The sequence below is a fragment of the Gallus gallus genome, chromosome 9 (assembly GCF_016699485.2).
Source record: "Gallus gallus isolate bGalGal1 chromosome 9, bGalGal1.mat.broiler.GRCg7b, whole genome shotgun sequence".
NCBI classification, from domain to species: Eukaryota; Metazoa; Chordata; class Aves; order Galliformes; family Phasianidae; genus Gallus; species Gallus gallus.
Window position 1 is genome coordinate 9,723,335 of NC_052540.1, and position 19,915 is coordinate 9,743,249.

Sequence of the window (19,915 nt, forward strand, 5' to 3'; positions counted from 1 at the left end):
TACTTTTCAACTGTATCTGTAGATAAGCAATAGAACAACATTAACATTTGAAAATGTTCAGTCACAAAACAGGCATTAAACTAAAACAGTGACAGAGCAGAATCCCATGTATCACAAGTAATCTAAAGAATTTTGCAACAAAGTTAGTGTGATGGGGATGGAAAAAAAAGGCATCACAACCAACTATCCTGTTCCTTAACTCCACATATGCACCCATAGCCATTAAGAGGTACTGCAATAAAAGGAATTAAAGTTTCCATAACAATATAGAAAAGAATATATAAACAGAAGCCTTTTTCTGAGAAAAACTAGATATACTCAACTTTCAAGAAAAATGCATTTTTCATAATAAAAACAACTGAACACAGAAATCTCAAGTATTTAAATATGCAATTTTAAAGACTATTCTACTACTTTTCACCAAATGTTTGTATTAGGACATACTCAGTGCATACATGTATGGTGATAAGGTTAGAAATGTATTCTTAAAGAATGCTTTTTACCAACCTCCTCAGGATAAAAGTATTGAAGATGACTGAGGGGGAAGACTGATTCAAATCCATCTCTGAAAGAATCAAACTGTCTGGCAACACCTTCGTTAAGTGCCCAGAATATAACCAACTGCAAAGGAACAGCAAAAGAGTTACTTGAAAAAAAAATGAAGTGCAGAATGATCGCAGCTGTACAGAAGACTAGAGCTACAGAAAAACACTCCAGGTAAGTCTAGTCATATTGGCATTGCAGTTGAAGCAATGTTTGAACATGAATTCATGGAGCTATTCTACAGCACTGCTTCAACTTTGCCTTAATTCAAAAGCTCGTACTACTGCCTGCCTGCAGGTGCAATGCAACACAGTGACAGAGAATCTCTTATTTGGCCTGTCACTGCAGATTAGCAAAAGTCATTTGGAGTTCAAACAACCCCCATATCTACAATACCCTAAATATGCAACTCAGGCCAAGCGTAAACAACTCACCTTTTATTCTTGATAAAAACAAAGCTAATACTTGGAACTCAAAATAGCATGTTAAACTGATCCTGTTCAACAAAATATTTTTAAGCAAATCTAAATCTCTTTCAAGAGTTTAAAACTCCAAAAGACCACAATTCAAATTAAACCATTTACTGCAATACTACTTATCCAAAAAAACATACCTGTAAGTATTCATTATACATAAATGAGACTTTTCTAAGCCATGGGATTTTCAAACAAGGTGTGCTGACTAGGATTCAAAAAAGTTGGACTTTGGGGTCTGTGAGTTTTTGGTTTGTATTAACTAGTACAGAACAGAGGCAATCAGAAAACTCTTGCTGCTCCGAGTTCATGAGAATGAACTGAAATACATACAGAAATGAACTCCTAGGAATTCAGGTAAAGAAGAATTAAAAAAAAAAACTTTGTAGCCCCAGCTTTGCTTTCTACATACTCTGAGATACTCCTCCAAGTTGTGGATGGTGACTGGTGTATCTTTTCCCCCTTTTTTCAGCTCGATGTTAGGAAATCCAGGAAGTGTGAAATCCAGCCCTAGATCCTCCACTGAGCAGCCATTCATAGTCAGGGTTTCCAATGCATACTGTAGACTTTCTTTGGTCTAAAAAAAAAATATATATATATATATATTCAAAGTGAAAAACCAGTGATAACAACTTATTCACGTTAACTTAACAAAAAGTTATGCCTTCTAAACAGTTTCAACCAGCATTTCCATAAGAATATTTCTGCTACAGTACTCCTTGCTTTCCTCTGTATTTTTCCATACATAACAAGCCAAGATAAACCAAATAAACTATCTCAAACAATAAATCTAGCAATTCTGGAATTACTTTAACTGCTCACATGTTTTTTATTTAGAAATACTGCTGCAGGAGAATGAGGTGTGTAACATGTGAGAGCTCTTGGCTATGCTTTTTCCTTAGAACAGTGAGTAGTGTTCGTATTTGGCATGCATACTGATGTTTTTCAGCTTCTATCCATGAGCTTTCTCTAACTTGCTGATAAATTAAAAGCAGTGATCAAGTAGAAAGAATGAGACAGTGAGATAAGAGGAACAGAGGCCCACAGGTTTGCAGTAATTTCAATAGTGACAAAGCAGATGCATTAGGAATATAAATTAGGTTATTAACACCTAAACCTATTGACATTGGATGCTAGAAAGGAGCATGTGTGCCACAAATCCTCACTCTAAAACTATAAATAGTAACACTTACTGTTAACATAACACTGAAAAAAAATTAAGATTCCACTGCTTCTGTAAAATAACCTGTAAATTGACCTCACGTGTGAACATACAACAGATCCATATACAGCTTTTTCAGCAAGGAAAAAAATACGATAATTTTACAAAAGTCTGAAAGATTGATTAAACCAACTAATGAATCCAACTCTATGTAGAAAAAAATACTTTTTCCCCAACATTAAAGCTAGACAGCCTTTTCAAAGTGAACCAGAAGCCAGCCTACACAAACTTAAAGTTTTAGCCACTTCTAACCTGTTAAATAAGTTATAAGAATTGTATAATAAATTTATAATGTTAGAAGCTCTTAGCCAGAATAGATCAAGCCTGAACTGGCTGTAGATGTTCCTGTTCACTGCAGGGGAGCTGGGCCAGATGACCTTCAAAGGTTCCTTATAACTCAATTCTATGATAATTACAAGCCACTGAAGCAGTAATATTAAAACTGTTCCTTTAAATAAAAGTTATCACTATTACCAACACTACTCAGCATTATCATACACACACACTGACGTCTATTACAAAAAACCAAATGCATGCAAAGATGCACTCTTCCTTCCCTAGAGTTACTTTCCTACCTGTGTTTTGTCCTGCTCAAGTCTTTTCTTTTGTCTTACAATATCTTCAAGGTGATATATTGATTTGGCTACTACTGGATCAATACTGAACAAGTCATGCGACGTCAAAGAAGTTTCCTGGCGTAACATCCATTTATAAAAAGGAAGTCCAAGAGGAAGGTCCACCTATGAATCAAAAGATTTAGTACCAAGCCGTTAGTCTTTAAAAATGAGACCTTTCATGGTTTTCTCTTGACTATGTCTACATTTATTTAGATAGTAATTCATAGTTCTCTCACATACCAAAATGGTGTTTTTACCCAAGATATTTACCACTGAGCAAACAGAACTGACTGCTTAGAACATATGCATTAGGTTGTCCAGCAAGTTATCAGGAAGTATAATAATGATTCCAAAGTGACCCTGAAATAAGACTGGAAAGACTGCAACACGTGGTAGGCATTTGCTCATCCCTTCCCCATTGTCTTAAAGTTACTGTAAAGCTCTTCAATACGCACTACCCTTTTCCCATTAAAAAGCTCAACTGCACTTCTCCACCTAAAGTACTAGAGCTGAAAATACTTCCTTGCAACTTTAACGCTGCATTTTTCTCTCCAGTTAAAAAAAATAAAACCACCTATTTCCCACTTAAACCCTTCAGAATCACATTTTCTGTTTTAAGCTCACCAGTCTAAAATCCATGATTGCCTTAGCCATTAGTTTTCCCAGAAAGCGAAACTTCATTTTAACTTTTGCAATGTGAGCAGGCTTGGCTGTTCTACCAAAAGGAAGTGCAAAAAGGCCTTGGAGATTATGAATATACTTGGTACCTTCTTGGCTTCCTAGGTAGGAAGAGAAAGGGAGAGAAGGGAAATAAGTTCAACATATACGCTGATATATTCATTCTAGACAAGAAGCTACCACATTACAGCCTGAAACACATAGTAAAATTGAAAGAAAGAATTTACAGACTTACAATCAATATAAGAACAAAGTTGATAATTTAGAGGTAGTAAAACATTTACCTTTTGGATTGGCTAAAGTTACTTCTTCTCCCCTCCAAAGGCCCAAGTCTGCTCTCTGTAGTTCCTGAGATACAAGTGCATAGAACTCTAGTGTAGGGCCCAGGCCTGTGCCAACCTTCAAAGGAGAAAGCAGAATGCAGGGGGGAAAAGGAAAGATGTGGGGGGAGAAAAATAAGTAAGTAAATAGGAGTCCATTAGATCAGTTTGAGTATCTAAATTCTTACTTACACTGAGAAATATAACACACAAAGAGCTAAGACTGCACCGCAAAAAGCATCTAGAGAGTGTAACTACACTAACAACATTTACAAGACAACTGAAATAGCTTAGCAAGACCACAAATCAGAGTGAATAACAAAAATAATGGGAAGTAGTATTTACCACCTAATGATCGTATAAGAAATGCAGCTTCACCCCAAGTTAAAAAAATACATTCTTCACAATAGGACTGATCATGAAATTTAGCACAACAGATCAGAAAGTTTCTTCTAGCAACAAAAAACCATAACCAAGTGAAGGAGGGATAATTAAGAATTTTGCAGAACAGCAATGGGAAGGATCAAGAGTCTGACTGGGTCATTCTAGGAAAGTTGTAGCTTTTTTTTTTATTAATCTTCATTAAAAAGGAGTTAAATTAGACTGCATTGACATTACTTACTTCATTCTCATACTGGATTTCCAACATGGCTCTTGAACTGCCTAGATCCTGCATCACAGATTCTGCCTGTTTCAACAGCTCATCTCTGTTCACAGTGCGCTACACATTAAAGAAGTTTTCAGTAGTGAAATTATGTCTGCAAGCCCCAGTTCCCAAGGCAGTTACAACAGGAAAGAAGTTGCTTATGCAAGTTTTTCCACCCCATTCTAACAGTTCCATAATTCAACAATTCTGAAATAATTGAATAAAATGATCATTTCTCCTATATCAAAACTGATAAGCAATGAAGTGTTCTATTTAAAATTAGACTATATCTTACAGTTACATCTACATAACCTAACAGGTATTTATTACTCCTGCTAAGAATCAGGCAGAAGGACTACAAGTCACTAAAGAAGTGCTATTATGCAATATTACAAACTTTAAACTTATACAGTGTGAATAGAAAACAGGCTGGAGATGCTCAAGTCCAACAACCTAAGGAAACATTTCTATCCTGCCCTCGTATATGCCCTAGTATGGTAAGTGGCAGGCTTAAAAAAACCAAACACACACCACTGGTATTCCTATATGTTGGAAGTTATGATCTAGTTAAACTAGATTCTCACTTCTTCTCTTCCAAAGGTATTAAAAACCATGCAGATCTCTACTATACATCAGATCTCAGATTAAGATAACATCTCCACACTCACGGTGGACAGCCCAAGACTCCCTCAATTTTAAGCAGCGTAATTTCAACATGTGACAATACTCTCCCAGAATATAAGGATGGCATTTCCATATATTCAGATAATGTTGCCTCTACATCCTATCACCAGAAGTATTCCAGACTTCCATCTGAAGCAAATCAGTTTACAATCAAATCTACAGAAATCTCTAACCAAACCTAAAGCTTGAACTCTTGGTGTACAGTTTCAGAAGCTGTTAAAGAATACAGTTCTAAATTAAGCAGGATGTGAAAAAGCAACAAAGTACACTCCTAGCCCCTTCTGCCATCTAATGGCAGATACCTAGAAGACATCATGCTTTCTACTTCGGGACTTTTAAATGAATGAAAAATAAGCCTCCTCTTCATCTGTATGCTATCAGAAGTGATGTTTTAAAATAAACTTGCTCACAATTACATTCTTAACAGCAACAAAACAAATCACACGTTCCATTTTGAAAAAAACACATATACCTACTTTTTTCCTGTCCAGTCGTGGTGCCACTCTGCTATCCTGAGAATCTGATTGATTGATTTCTGGATTAGTATCCAGTAGTCTTTGCATGGCTCGATCACGATCAAAAGCAGTTACATAAAACAGCATTTGCCGGGTATCAAATGGAAAGAAAAATGGGCTGCAAAGAGCATTGGATTAATTAGCTGGGATTCAACTAACATTTATGGCTAGAACAAATGCAGTATGCTTGAAACTAACACTTTATTAGATACTGGTAAAAGCAACCTCCCAAATGGTTTTGTGGTGATCCTCATGAGCAAACCTAGTGATTCAATATTAATATAGAATTTTAGAAAAACCTAGGAAAAATTTCAATTCTTCCAGGAAAAGAAAGTAACGAATTCTCAAATGCCATGGCTATGAAAAGACTGTATAGCTTTCTTTTACTTGTTCAAGCCTGTTTTACAGTTAGTAAAATCTAATTCACATATAAGATCTTAAGAATGTGGCTTGAGTTCCTGTATTTGGAGAAGAAAAAAGTTGTCCAAACTATACATCTGCATTTACTTTAAGTTATGCAGCACAGGTGTGAAGTGTAAACGTTCATCCAAGTGCCACTACATTAAGATTTCTGTTCACATAGTACTTTCAAAAGTATAACACAATGTACTTGGGCTGCCCAGCTAAGAGGCCTACTGAATTCAAATTAGAAATACTATATTGCAAGTAATTCATACCATGTTTTTCCAAGCTCTGTCAGCCAAGTCGGTATGTTTCCTGTCATAATTACCAGTGGATCTTGAAGCTGTCTGTTTGCTTTTGCTGTCAGTTTACTATTGATAAATTCCGAAGTTGGAATAATCTCCTTGCATATTGCATTCTGTGATAATTAAAGAACATATTTCTAGTTAAAGAAATGCTAGAAAAACAACCAAGTCTTTTTACAGACTTCATGCTTCTAATTTTCTTATTACAGGAAAAAATGGTTTCACTGTCATTTTGGTCATGCAGGTCATACAGAGCCTGACTCATTAAAGAAAGACTGAGCAGACTCTTACTACACATTTTCTTTTCAGGAATAAAATTACCATTTAATTTAAGGAAGATAAAAATAAAGTGTGTTCAACACACTGTAGAGAAGATAAGAAGATGAGGCTGGCCATAAGAAAATATAGCTTTCTTTTTTTTCTTTGGCTAATTGAGGGTAGGTGGCAAATTTAATGAATTTATGGACAATTGCTTATATCAAGTATGAAAGGCTTTAAGAAGTGCTCTACTCACATCATACAAATAATACCAGTATCGACTGATAGCATGTAAAACTCTCAAAAGAAGAATAACATCTAATGAAGGATCTTCAAAGGTTATGTTTTCAGGAGGAGTAGATATGAGGTAAACTTCTAAAGGATTCAATACTGAAGGGCATACACCATCTAGCAGGAGAAAAGAAAAACTTATCAAAACTTAATAGTTAATTGTTCGAAACTTACTTAGAAGAAACTTAAGTAGTTTTAGTCATCTATACAGCATTCACTCAAACAACACACTTCCATTAGACAATTCCAATTACATCTTTTAGTTTTAATGTGCACATTCATGCTTATGTTTATTTTAAAGCTTTTTATGCTTGGAAAAAAAAACAGGTGTCCAACACTCTTCCTCCCCATTCTTACAGAAATATTACCTTAGCAACATACTCACCGTGCCACAACTCATCATGCTTTTTAGAATTCCTAGGTGAGGTTTTTGTGGGAGCAGTTTGAGCTCTTCCTCTTTTACCACCAACACAGTCTTTGTTACCATCTTCATCCTCCCGTACAGGTTTGTACCTGAAATATAATTTAAGTTACTATTAAGATGTTTTTCGATTTTTTTTTTTTACTTACATGGAAGCAACAACAGTTGCAGGACTTAGTTGATTAAATTACTGTAAATGTACTTCTGTAACAGTTAAAAGCAGAAAGGTAAGAAACTTACAAGTAAATGAGTTACATTCAAGTTTTATTTATGCATACATCTCTCTCAAACGAGAGAAGTTGCCCTTCCTCTAGCAAACTTACCAAATGGTATGTGTTTTTGTCCAAATCCCAGCTCTTCCTAATGGATTGCTTTCATCATCAGTCGATTCCCTCTCCTCCTCAGCTTGCAAACTGTACAGCTTAACTGCTTGATATACAGTCATATTATATGGTAGCAAGTGATCCCCAATGTAAAACTGCAATCTATGTCTCACATTCCCTGAATTTAAGAATTGAGCAGCCTGAACAAAGCAAAACAAAACCACACGTTAGGAAAACTTGTTGCTAGCTTCTCTTTGACTTTTTCCCCACACCATCCTCTCTCATTCCCCAGCGGGAAAGCTTACCAAGGATTCATCTATTTCTTCATCTGACCCATCATCATCACTATCCTCATCATCTTCTCTAACTCTTCCATAACCTGAGGCAAGAACAGAAAAAAAAGCACTTATTTGTTTTAACAGGAAATGTCTTTTTGTACTCTTATGTACTCCACTGTTTAAAACAGTTCCAAAATAGATATAAATATGTAAGAGTCACACACTTGAGAACAAATTTCAGCGTCAACATCCACATCAAACTCACATTATAGCCAGTCTGATAGTCAATTCAATTATATTTCTGTAATTATTTAGATGGAATTGTTTTCAAGCAGGAAAAGTATGCCTCATAAAATGGTAGGTTTATTTTCAGCCTTGCTTTATTCCCCTGTGAACAAGATACATTTACAGGTACCTCACACTTTTTTCAACAAAACTCTCACAGGTTTCTACAGACTCAGCACTATTAACAATAGCGACTATCCTAAGAAACAGAATACCCCCCTCGACCATATAAGATATAAATACCTCTAACAACAAGATATCTTTCAATGGCTTGAACCAAAGCCAGAGGATCAATCTTCACAGGTCCACCCTTCCACTGTTTCACATTAGCACAGTCTGGATGTCTTTGCAGCTGGCATTTTAACTGATGCGTATTGAAGAATTTTAAAGCTTGGGATCCTCTGTTAAGAGAAAAACTCAAAATAATTTATGATAAAAGTTGCCACAAAGAATCTATTAACAATAACTGCATTAAAAAAGGCTTATACATGCATTTAAGAATTCACTTGTCCAGATGATGATTTCTCAGTCTATTACTCTAAAAACATGCTATCAAGATTTAGATGAACATCTTGAAGGTTTAACAGTATAGGAACTCCAGAATCTAAATTGGCCAAAGCCTTATTTCCCATGGAATCCGCATGGATTAAGGGAAAGCCCAGTCTGAGGTTATAGTACGGCCTGTAGCGAGCATCACTGATGTGTGAAGTTTTTCAGTGGTCAAAGAATTTTAGAGCTGTGTTGACCTACAGTGCAATAAGGATAGGAACCAGGGATGGAGAATGCAAGTATTTCACTCACATGTGTTTTAATAAGGACTCAGAAATTGAAAGCTTCTGTTTTTCTTGCTAAATATAGTTCACGCATTCCATTTCACCATGCAAACTACCTATATATAAGAATAGTTAGAATAGTATTAAGGCTCATCTTGGGCTGCTTCTGTTTCCAGGTACTAGCAAAAGACTAACTCAAGGTTTCCAATGCCAGAATAAACATTAAGACTAGCCACTCAATCAGTGCTGCTGTAGTCTGGCTTTCCACGGTTAGCTTTCAAAGCAGAATTTCGAATTTATGAGTGGCAACTTCAACTTCCACAGTTATTTAATTTTAGATAAACAGCTCATATTGGGAAGCACTGCAAATAGTCTGTGCTGTGTAGTCTTATGAAAGCTAACATCAGGACCATTCCTTGAAGTATTAGGAAACACATGATGCATGCAATCCCATGTTTGCTTTTTTTTAAAGTTTCACAAAAAGCAAGTATTGAACTTCAGCGTACATCACATTAAAACTATAGTGTGAGGCTCAAAAAGTTCTATTGTAATTGAGATCTTACCACAGTTGTTGATTAAAAACCACTATTTTCTATTCTCCGTCCTTAGCAGTCAGAAGAATATGCCTATAATATAATTCAGCCTTTTGATAGCTTTTTTGATATACTTTCAGACTTGCATGCAACCAGTACTGAAACAGACTTACTAGATTCTATACAACAAAAGAAACTATGTTGATTTACTGTGAAAAGTTACAAAAATTGCAGAAATAGGTCCTCAGTAGTTCAAGTCCTACTAAGAACACAATTGGATTCTAAATTTAATCTGTATTATGAAAGAGGGCAGATCTACAGTTATTTTAAATTATGATGACACCCAACTGTTACCACTCAATCTACGACCTTTCAGAAGAACAGAACCTATCTGAATAATGAAGCTGAATACAGTAATACAAATCCACAGAAGTTCACTGCTTCACTAAAAGTATCAGTGTTAGCAAAAAAAAGTGACTCCTTCCAGCATTGGTTATAAGTGCAAGGAAGATGTGAATTTTTAAATTTATGAGATTGCTTCCAACCTGAGCCCACCAGGAAGGAGTTTCAAGATGTCAAGCAAAGATGTAGATATACAACCTTTCAGCAGCATCAGAATTCTCCATTAGCTCTTGAAACTTAGTGTTGAAACAAAATTCGGAACACAACAGCTTCCAACAAAACCATTACCTGAGCATTAATCCTTACCTGCTCCCTGTTCCATTTCCACTGGGGAAGTCATGCACTTTCACTGGAAACTGCTCCATCTGACTGAGGCAATTGTTCATTTTATGGACTAATGCCAACAAAGGTGCATTTTCTAATGGCTCTAATCTTCCAAGGGGTTCTTCTCCAGGAAGCTAGAATATATTCAAATGTTTTAGTTACATGCTTGAATTAATTCACCTTAAGCAACTTACACCGCAAGTTGTTCACAAGAGGAGAAAATTCAGTGCTCTCACTTCAAGTATCAGAACAGCTCAATGACAGTACGTGTATTTGAAAGACAACGTCTCCAGAAAGCACTTCTCACTCTTATTGGTTTAGAATTAATAACCCTGCAGATTTCAAGCATTCATCCTTAACCCCAAGCAGTAAGCTTCACTGAAACTGTAGTTACCGACTTTTTCCCATTTCCACTTTTAATTTTTTACTTTAAAGGCAAGACAATCTAGTTTCTTGTAGTATTTAGGACTACAGTGAGCAAAAATGACTGGGATCACTACCTGAACTCTTGCCATATCAACTTAAAGTCAGGAACAACTTTTGAGCTGTTCAAGACTCAGACAACTGGCCATCTTTAAATCTCCTTCCCTCCCCCCTCTAATTACAAGGTACTTGAAAGAATTCATGACTTGCAAAGACAGAACCACGTAAAAGATGTGTACAGCTTTGCTGTAAACAAATAATTCCATATGCACACCCACCATCTTTAAGTCAAGGTCATTGCTGAACCTCTCAGATAGAGAAAGACAACTATAAATGCCAAAACAAACAAAAAAACTTACTGGAGAGGAGAAAAATACATGAAGAAATCTTTTCAATCTGATATCCCTGCTTACAGCATCTTTCTCACTTTTAGATGTCAAATAAAGCAGCAGTTGTTTCACAAATCCACTATGCTGGATTTCAAATGAGGAGACGTCAGACTCCGAGACAATGCTACGGATTTCTACAAGGCACTCTGTTCCACCATCCACCTGAAAAATATGAAGACAGTATTTTACTACCAAAATAGTAAGGACTTAAATACTATTTCTCTTCTTACAGCATAGAACAGCTCTAAAAAAAGGTAAGAAGGGCTTTCTTTTAGTAATGAAATACAAGTAACATCTGAGCAAGTAAACTAAGGATAAGCTACTTCTTTATTCAAGGAGAAACATTACAGGCAACTACATTTTCCCTTTTTAAAAGAAATGCAGGGTTCCATTTCTGTCTCAAATTAATGAGCTCCAAACAAAATACAAAGAACTAAAACATATTGATATCGATTCTGCAAAGCAACCACGTGGAAGTCAAGAAAGTAAAGTTGTATATAGTAATTATTTCATAGGTCAAAGCACATAACTCAGCTTTTCAGCTACTTCAGAAGTTACAGGTCTAGACTATTTGTTAAGTACCACAACTGCCTGAGAAGTCAGGCTCAAAATTCTTGAGATGATAGCAGATCTGGCCTCATCTGTATTATTTCTTCTATTTCCTTTCGACAAAATACCACTGCCCTCTCCATGCATTCTGTCTAAAGTTTTGATTACGAACTGTGTTCTCCCCAGGTAGAAAAGCAATCCTGAACACTCAACTACAGAACTTCTGAATTTGGAAGCAAACACTGGAAGCAAAAAGAACCAGAGCATACCATCATTAAGCTAGACTTATTATAAATAATGTGCCAGTGGTTAAACCGTAATTGAAAAAATAAAGAACAAAAACAATCAAGCTACTTCAAAGTTTAGAAACAATTAAAATACTGCCCACATTGTCTAAAATAGCCAGCTTTTCCTCCTGTAGAATCACAGCATCCTCCTAAATACTTCCATTGCTTCCATTCCCACTCCACCCCTCCAAACATTCTGCCGCTTCTAACCTGGAGGTTAAGTTGTTCAGTTGCAGTGCAAAGTCTCTGTAATACATTTAGTGCAGGATTGCTTCCATCCATGTTTTCCGAACTAAAATAACGGTCTACAAATTTATGGGCTTGCTCCTTAATCCAACCCTTAATTTTTTCTCTGTAATGAAACATAAAAAGCATTTGGCCACATAAGTATTTGCATATTTCAGCAATGCAAGTAAATACAGCCAGAGCACTACTTCCCTTATGTTTAACCACAAAAATGTTTCCCTCTTAATTATAATAAATACATTCTCTCTGCTGATTACTTCTTGCACCATTTTTCCAAGTTCTCCAATTGCTTTTACAGCACATTATAACACGCTATTAAAAGGTTATTCTTTTTTTCCCTCAACTTATCATAGAATCCTTGAATGGTTTGGAAACAACCCTGAAAGATCATCCAGTCCACACGAAAAGACATCTTCCACTAGAAAAGGTTGCTCAAAGCCCCATCCAACCCAAATCTGAGAATCTTCAGTGATGATCCATCCACAGTCTTTTCACTGTCCTTTGAGGATTATTTTAGCAACGTTTATTCCCAAACACCTTTGATGTCCTACCTGCTCATACAACAACTTATCATAAGAAACTGGCTGCAACTCAAGTTCAACTTTGCATTACATGCATTTTGACTTGTGTACCTGTTATTGGAAATTGTATCCTTAGAAGCAGCTCTTGCAAGACCACTTACACCTGCTGTTCTTGCTGGTTCAATGTTATTACTGTTAGACTGTGTACTTAATCTTCCCCATGTTTTGGGATTTAAACTTGCTAAGAAAGAAGATTTAGGAGACTGAGTAGTCGTGGGGCTTTTTGCTGAAAAAAAAAAAAAGATGACAAAATTACAAGGATCTCCTAGAATCAACAGTTTTATTGCAGCTAGCATTAACACAGTAAGTTTACTCTAAAAGGAGTCTCAGTCACATTGAGAATATTTTACCTTGATTGTCTACTTTGTCATCATCTCTTGGGGGAGAATATTTTGGTCTCCTTGGCCCTCGTTTTGGCAGTCTTTTTCTCTTCAGAACATCACTCAGTCGTCTGTCCAAATTTAAAAACAAAGTTGCATGATTCCATCAGTTCTGTGAGTTCTAAGACTCACCAAATTCATAAGCATAAAGATACAAGAGCTCCCAACCCAAAACAAGGAGGGCGCAGTGGAAGAACAGACTATGGGAGAGGGAGTCTCAACTCTTAATTTAGGGGGAATTTAATTTTTAAATTAATTACTCCAGCCAAAAGGAAAGCGCTTGACTTGCTATCACTCCTGTACTACAGGTAACCAAACACAGGAGTACCACTGAATAAAAACATGAAAATAATGTGAAGTCTTTGTAACTGCCTGGTTATTCATTTATTCAAATGCACTTCATACAAAAAAAGAAAATCCACAAATTCTTGAACAAACCACAAAAGACAGCTGACTTGCCTGTCCTCTCAATAACAACTTAAGACTGACTCTTCCCTCCAGTCCCCAGCAGAAAGCAACCAGGCACCATGGCAAGCATTCCTTTCAAAGAATCACTGTTCTCAGGAGTTACATGAGACTACAGCTGTTGCTCTTGGCATTCTGCTGTCTTCCACCAAAAAGCATGGATTGTTTCATATCATTACATCACAACTATCAGGTCACTAGTTTTTCCTTTATTTGCTTTTTTCTTGAAAAAGTATTGTATCAAATGAATTAAAGCTTCCAGATAGTAACTTCAACATGGCTTCATTTTACTTCTTTCAAGGGAAAATATTACAGCCAAATACAGCTGATACTGTAGCAGCCCACATCAATTAAGATTTTCCCCAAGGAAGAGAAAAAAAAGAAATCACATTTGCTCACACCACACAGTGCACTTACCCCTGTGGGCTCAGATCTAAAGAATCCTCCCGGCTGTGTTGTAAGCTGGGAGAGCCCAAATCTGCAGCTGCATTAGTGGCAGCAGTGGCTGTTCCAGTACTTATAGTTGTAGTGGTACCCAGTGTTCCTGATCCATTAGTGCATACTTTTGGTGGGCTCGTTAGCAAAGCCTCAGACTCCGCTAAGTTTTTCACTTGATGCATCACTCCTTCAAAAAGGAAGAAATCTTTATGTTTAGTGTTTTATTTGGGGCTTTGGGGGAGGAGGGTACAGAACATGTAGTAAGAGGCTTCTGTCTCTTCAAACAACTTCTAGCCTCCACTAAGAGGTTTCTGTAACATTCGCATAAACATACACCCACAAAGTTTTATTGCAGCAGTTGCACACAGTTTTAGAAGCAGATTAATCCTTTCCAGAATAAATTAATCTACACTTTTTTTTTTTTTTTAAGTGACAGTTAGAGGTAGGGTGACTAAGAAGTCCTGAGAGACTCAGGGAATTCCTGCTAAGAATTCATTAGTTCTGTCCAGTAAGAATACCCATGTAATTTCCGCAAGGACTCTTCGGTCTAAACTGAAGTTCTAACATCTACTAAGCCTGTACAAACTTGTTTCAGATTCAAAGCCACATCTGTCTCTCCTTCAGAGTGTCAATCAGCTCCTCCCCAGTCATACCATGATACTTTGCACAGATTTGCCTTATTATGCAAGTAAGATACCAACTTGCTACAATTTGGGGGAGAGGCATTTACAAAACACAGGCATACACCCCAGCATACTAACTAGTAAGAAGAACAGAGGGAAGAAGAAAGCAAGAATTACCTTCTCTTCTGAAGTAAACACTAAAAATGTCAGGTAGCTTCTGCATTAAGATTTCTGCCATCTGCAGGGCTCCAACTACTATCTTAAGGTCTTGACTTGACAGCATGGAGGCAATGTGACTACAATACACAATCCAGCAGATAATTTATTAGAACCACATTTATCTTGTTTTTGCTAACAAAGCCAGTTTATCTTGCACACACTGTCAGTACTATTCTGATACACAAGCAAATTTCATAGCACTTTTATAAAAGCTATACATAATGGACTTAAAATCCTCCCACCTAAGTCACTTTCCTACAAGGCATACAACAGTTTCCTTCCTTTCAAAGAAATTAGAACTTGATACAACCTTTTTATTTTCTGATTGCAGCCTTCTGCCTTGACCCCTACCTAACAGCATATCAAGCAGGGAATGTTTCATGAATAGAACTGAACTTGCCAGTAAAATAACAAAGCCCGTTACTGTTCACACCCTATTACTTGAAAGTCATCTCAACTTCAGAAAAGTTTACGGACACGTTTTAGAACTCAGTGAAACAATGAGACATAAGTAGTGCTGTAAGGAATCACAGTTTCTAATATACAAAACTTCAGGTAGCACCAACAGCAAAATCTAAGGTTAGTAAAATTCCTGAAGAACTAGACAGCCTCAGATTTAGGAAAACATATTGTTGAAAGAATGTAAAAGTACAATTTATTTGTGAGAAAAGATGGTCAATAATAGATCAGATTTGAGTTTAAGTGTCAAATAAGTTCCATTCACAATTTTTCCAAGAACCCACCTTGACACAGCATGGTTTTTCAGCACATCCTTCAGGAGTTCAGCATCAGCAAAATAAATTATTCTAAGTATTGCTCTAAGGCACTTGTGTCTAACAGCAGGTCCAGCTGAAGAACTATACACTTCATAAAGAACACCAAACAGTGTTTTGATAAAGGATTTTGCCAATTCTGGGTCTTCTTTCATTAGCTGTGCTCGAGCGTCATCCTTCTTCAATTCTGAATGTCCACCTGTGAGAAGTTGTGCAATAAATCACTGCATAGTTCTCTGCATCTTTACTCTGAGTTAAGTTGTCTGCTGTTTTTTGGGAAGGGTTATTTTTTTGTTTTTGTTTTAAAAAAAAGTATTAGTTAATCTTTAATTAATGTTAATTTAACAACCAGAAGGTAAAACTTGATGGTAAGAATGTCGCTATAAATCCTTCCAACATTTTTTAATTCTTTTTTTAAATTTATTTCTGAGCCATAGTAGGAAGCCCCCAGTCTTCATCAAAAACAGCTGTACAAAACTCTTTCAGAAGACTCCACCCCATGAACCACCCCCCACCAAATTTAACACATTCTCAGTCCCCTGAAAAAGTTTGTATGAATACTTCCGATTTTTGTTGCAAGTTTGTCTTCAGTTTACTTAGAATAATTTGATGCTTCATAGAGACAAGAAACATATTAGCCAAGTAGACTACAGTGAAATGTAGCATGGAATAGCCATAGCTAGAAATGCCAGATGTATCATAAGCTATACTCACTAGTGTTTGTATTGGCTAAAGGGTTTGGTTTCCGCTGAATGGCACGTGCTGTTCCAGTATCCTCATTTATTTGCTGCATAGAATTAAAATCAATAGTATAGACACGTCCAAGTGTCGACAGGCTTATCTCATCCTCACCAACCTGATGAGCTGCCTAAAAACAAAGAGTTTAAACAGTTAAGAACACTCTAACAAATGTAAATGTATATGAAGGTGGGGAAACAGCACAGCAGGAAAGAACTATGACTGACTGAAATACAATAAGAACAGTGATTAAGCATTCAGCAGTTGACCTGTTACCGAATACCCAAACAGTGCAGTATTACCCCTCACGCATTTCTCATTCAAACAAGACTGATATTTTCAAAACCATGAAAAAGCGCTCCATACAACTGCACACATGTTCAAAGATCACCACCATGCAAACAAGAGGAATTACTACCTCTATTATTCGACTATCAATCCTGTTATAGGGATGCCAGAGACCCCTGTCATCTCGCCATTGCCATATCGCACCATCTGTATTTTGTGCATTTCCTTTCTTTAGCATAGTATCAACAGCAAATATCCCCTCTTTTGGCAGACAAGGCATCAGTTCACTGGAAAGAATGTGAAAACAATGTTTTACTACAAGTTTGAGCCGAATACTGTTTGTCTGTATTATAAAAAGGTCATGGAGTTTAATAAACCAACTAAATTGAAACTTAACGGTATAACTTACCAGATAAGAGAAGTAAGCTCATAGAGTTCTTGAGGGCTTCGTGGAACAAGGTCAATTTGTTCTTGACAACTCCCATTTGAGGCTCCACAAAGGAGAAAGTGAAGTGTTTCTGCAATGTCTACAGAATTATTATTATTGAGACCATTCATATCAGTATGAAGACTACAGTTTGTGCTGGACACTATACAAAAGAAATAGTCACTGCCCTAAGCAAACAGACAGAAGAGAGTAGGACAAAAGCTCTCTCTTCAGACATCACAAGAACAACATTTGTTGTCCAGCATAGGGTTTTGGTGTGCTTTTTTGTTTGTCCCCTTTAAGAGGCATCTTGCTGGGAGGATAGGAGGGGATATCACTAAACACACATGGCAGGGAAGAAAGGATGGGAACGTATAGAGTAGTTGAAGTCACAAGTCAAAATCCACATGATGGAAAGAAAGAACTGGGGACAAAACCAGCAACAGTTACTTTTTTTTCCCTCCACGTTTTCCCTTAGAAAAAAAGTTCTTACATCACATTTCCCCATCTAGTAAAGACTGTAAGAAGAACAATTCAACTTCAGTTGAAATGAAAGCAACTCATGCAGCTAATGCAGACTCAAAAAAAATCAGGTGAGCACTTCAGTGACAACAGCTAGAGAAAAGAAAGGGGAAAAAATAAACAAGTACTCTCTATGACATTAACTAAACTTAGTATCCCAGGGAAAGCATAACAAGAGAAAAAGAACAATACTTGTTTAACCAAGTGCAGAGTTCCCCCACTGACCACAGCCACAAACTTAAATAGGCCCCTGAAAATATGAAAATAACAAGAACTCACTTTGCTTCATAAGTTGGACTGCAAGCGTTGGACAATTGGAACACATTAAGGAAAACATGCGCACCACCATGATGAACATTCCTGAGCTCAGGATAGGAGGTGTCACTACCAAGAGTTGCTGGATGTTTGTTAACAAGTCCTTGGAAGCAACCTGCTGCAGCAAGTTCTTTAGGAGCAAACAAATGAAACACGTTAGTCTGATTTTGAAAGGTAAGCCCTTAGAAATGGAAGAAAGGCAGAGAGAAGCAAAAAAAAAAAGACCCCCATAAAAAAAAACCAACCCTTACCTCCTCATGCTGGAAATTGTCTACCAGCCGTGCAAAACAGAGACAAGTGCTTTCAACAGACTTCTTGTCCTATTAAAAGAAAAAAGTATTCCCTTGAATTAAACAGTTTTAGCATACGTGAAATTAAGCTGTTATTGACACACAAAACTTCTTAAAGGCCAACTAGATCACATTTAACACATATTACATGTTATACTGTACACTACAGTTCTGAATTTTAAGCATACTAATACTGTCTAAATTAATATCATATGTCTTGGATCTCTCATGTTGCCTGGAAAACTCCTCACACTTTCCACACAAATACATTTCAGGACATTTACAGATTAGTAAATGGGTCTCTATTATCCTTTTTGGATTCCACAGAGGGGAAACAAAAGGAAGGACTACTAATTCAAAGTGACAGGAGACAGACTAACCAAACATGAATGGTATTGTTCTACAGAACGCGTGAAGACTGTAGCTTCAGATCACAGAGCAGCCATGTTACCAAATCCAAACACAGGACAGTAAGCAGTGCTCTAAAAACAACTCTAGTTAAGACTTCAGATGGGAATTAGAAGGTTTCAGTGAATGAGATGGGGAAGGAGAGAAAACTAGGCAACTGAGAGGTTTTTTTTCCCATAAAATTCTGCTTCAGAGATTATTGAAGTTGTCTTTGTGTGTACTGTAGCCTTTCCTCAGAAGAAGAAAGTCAGTATTTGTTCGAGTACTGCTGAAATGGTGCTTCCTGTTTTTAAAGAACCTTCTAAACCTACTTCTAAACCTACACAGAACAAAAGAATCATTTAGCTCAGAAAAGACCTTTAAAAGCATCAAATCCCACTATAAATTTGGCTAAGTTTAATGGTGCCGTGTGTGAATCTACCTTAAAAGATTCAAGTATTCTTTCAGCAAGAGGCAGAATTAAGAAGTTACAATTAAAAATGATTACCTGGAAGGTTCCATTTATTTTTGTTTTGTTTGGTTGTTGGTTGGTTTGTTTGTTTTTTAAGGAAAAATAATTCTTTCATCTCTTTGACAGGGATTTGACAACCAAGAAGTACATTTAAATTTTTTTCATGTAATAATCATTTTAAGTGCTCATTTATTTACACAGCAGCATTACAAGACAAGTAAATCCACTATTTAGGATCCATCACTTGAAAATATTGTGCATGAGTAGGGACTTCATTGTAAAAGACCAACAAGCCACCAAATCAGCAGAAAACCACAACCTTAACTGAAACCGAAATGTTTCAGGTTTCCAAGCGGGAAGGAGATTTGTAACTCCTCTATTTAGAATAAGAACAGTAATACAACTAGATTTTCTCTCAGAGCATCATGAATCCTTACAGCATAGTTACAGAAGCCTGGAGCTTCACATACACATCAGAATATCATAGCTTGACACTACAGAAGCTTTAAAGGAGTATCAGATTATCTTGCAAAGTGAAATAACATACAGTAAGAACTAGGTATCTAAAGGAAGCTTTATACTACTTTCAGGTCAAAAGGAAACCTTCTGCTTTACAACAGCTCTTACCTGATGGGTTAACCTTTGTGTAAGCAGTGGCAAAGAGTCTGCCACAAAGTGAAACTCATCAGGTGTTATACTCTGGCAGCAATTGGCAGCAATAGCTAGTGCATTCCTCTGTGCATTTATACTGAAGAATTCCAGATACAGCAAGCAGTCTGCCAACCCACCCTGTAACAAAAATAAGTGCTT

General features: G+C 36.6%; 1 protein-coding gene across 20 annotated transcripts in view; it reads right to left on the minus strand.

Moving 5' to 3' along the window:
* Positions 1-19,915, minus strand: part of TRIP12 (thyroid hormone receptor interactor 12) — a 66,488-nt gene that overhangs the window by 3,387 nt on the left and 43,186 nt on the right. For 18 of the 20 annotated variants that reach the window (XM_025153693.3, XM_015276971.4, XM_015276972.4 and 15 more), the window contains 27 exons: positions 19,733-19,894; positions 18,208-18,276; positions 17,921-18,086; positions 17,102-17,219; positions 16,823-16,979; positions 16,381-16,534; positions 15,637-15,865; positions 14,852-14,970; positions 14,031-14,238; positions 13,119-13,219; positions 12,820-12,994; positions 12,152-12,293; positions 11,076-11,267; positions 10,276-10,427; positions 8,505-8,677; positions 8,004-8,077; positions 7,699-7,898; positions 7,340-7,467; positions 6,920-7,071; positions 6,376-6,518; positions 5,660-5,816; positions 4,476-4,574; positions 3,818-3,932; positions 3,480-3,634; positions 2,814-2,978; positions 1,429-1,593; positions 508-621 (listed from right to left, as the gene is read on the minus strand). In XM_025153693.3, the coding sequence (XP_025009461.1) occupies positions 508-621; positions 1,429-1,593; positions 2,814-2,978; positions 3,480-3,634; positions 3,818-3,932; positions 4,476-4,574; positions 5,660-5,816; positions 6,376-6,518; positions 6,920-7,071; positions 7,340-7,467; positions 7,699-7,898; positions 8,004-8,077; positions 8,505-8,677; positions 10,276-10,427; positions 11,076-11,267; positions 12,152-12,293; positions 12,820-12,994; positions 13,119-13,219; positions 14,031-14,238; positions 14,852-14,970; positions 15,637-15,865; positions 16,381-16,534; positions 16,823-16,979; positions 17,102-17,219; positions 17,921-18,086; positions 18,208-18,276; positions 19,733-19,894 (3,984 nt within the window). The remainder of the gene's footprint in view (positions 1-507; positions 622-1,428; positions 1,594-2,813; positions 2,979-3,479; positions 3,635-3,817; positions 3,933-4,475; positions 4,575-5,659; positions 5,817-6,375; positions 6,519-6,919; positions 7,072-7,339; positions 7,468-7,698; positions 7,899-8,003; positions 8,078-8,504; positions 8,678-10,275; positions 10,428-11,075; positions 11,268-12,151; positions 12,294-12,819; positions 12,995-13,118; positions 13,220-14,030; positions 14,239-14,851; positions 14,971-15,636; positions 15,866-16,380; positions 16,535-16,822; positions 16,980-17,101; positions 17,220-17,920; positions 18,087-18,207; positions 18,277-19,732; positions 19,895-19,915) is intronic. The other 2 variants (XM_025153691.3, XM_004937065.5) reach the window with 1 other exon arrangement.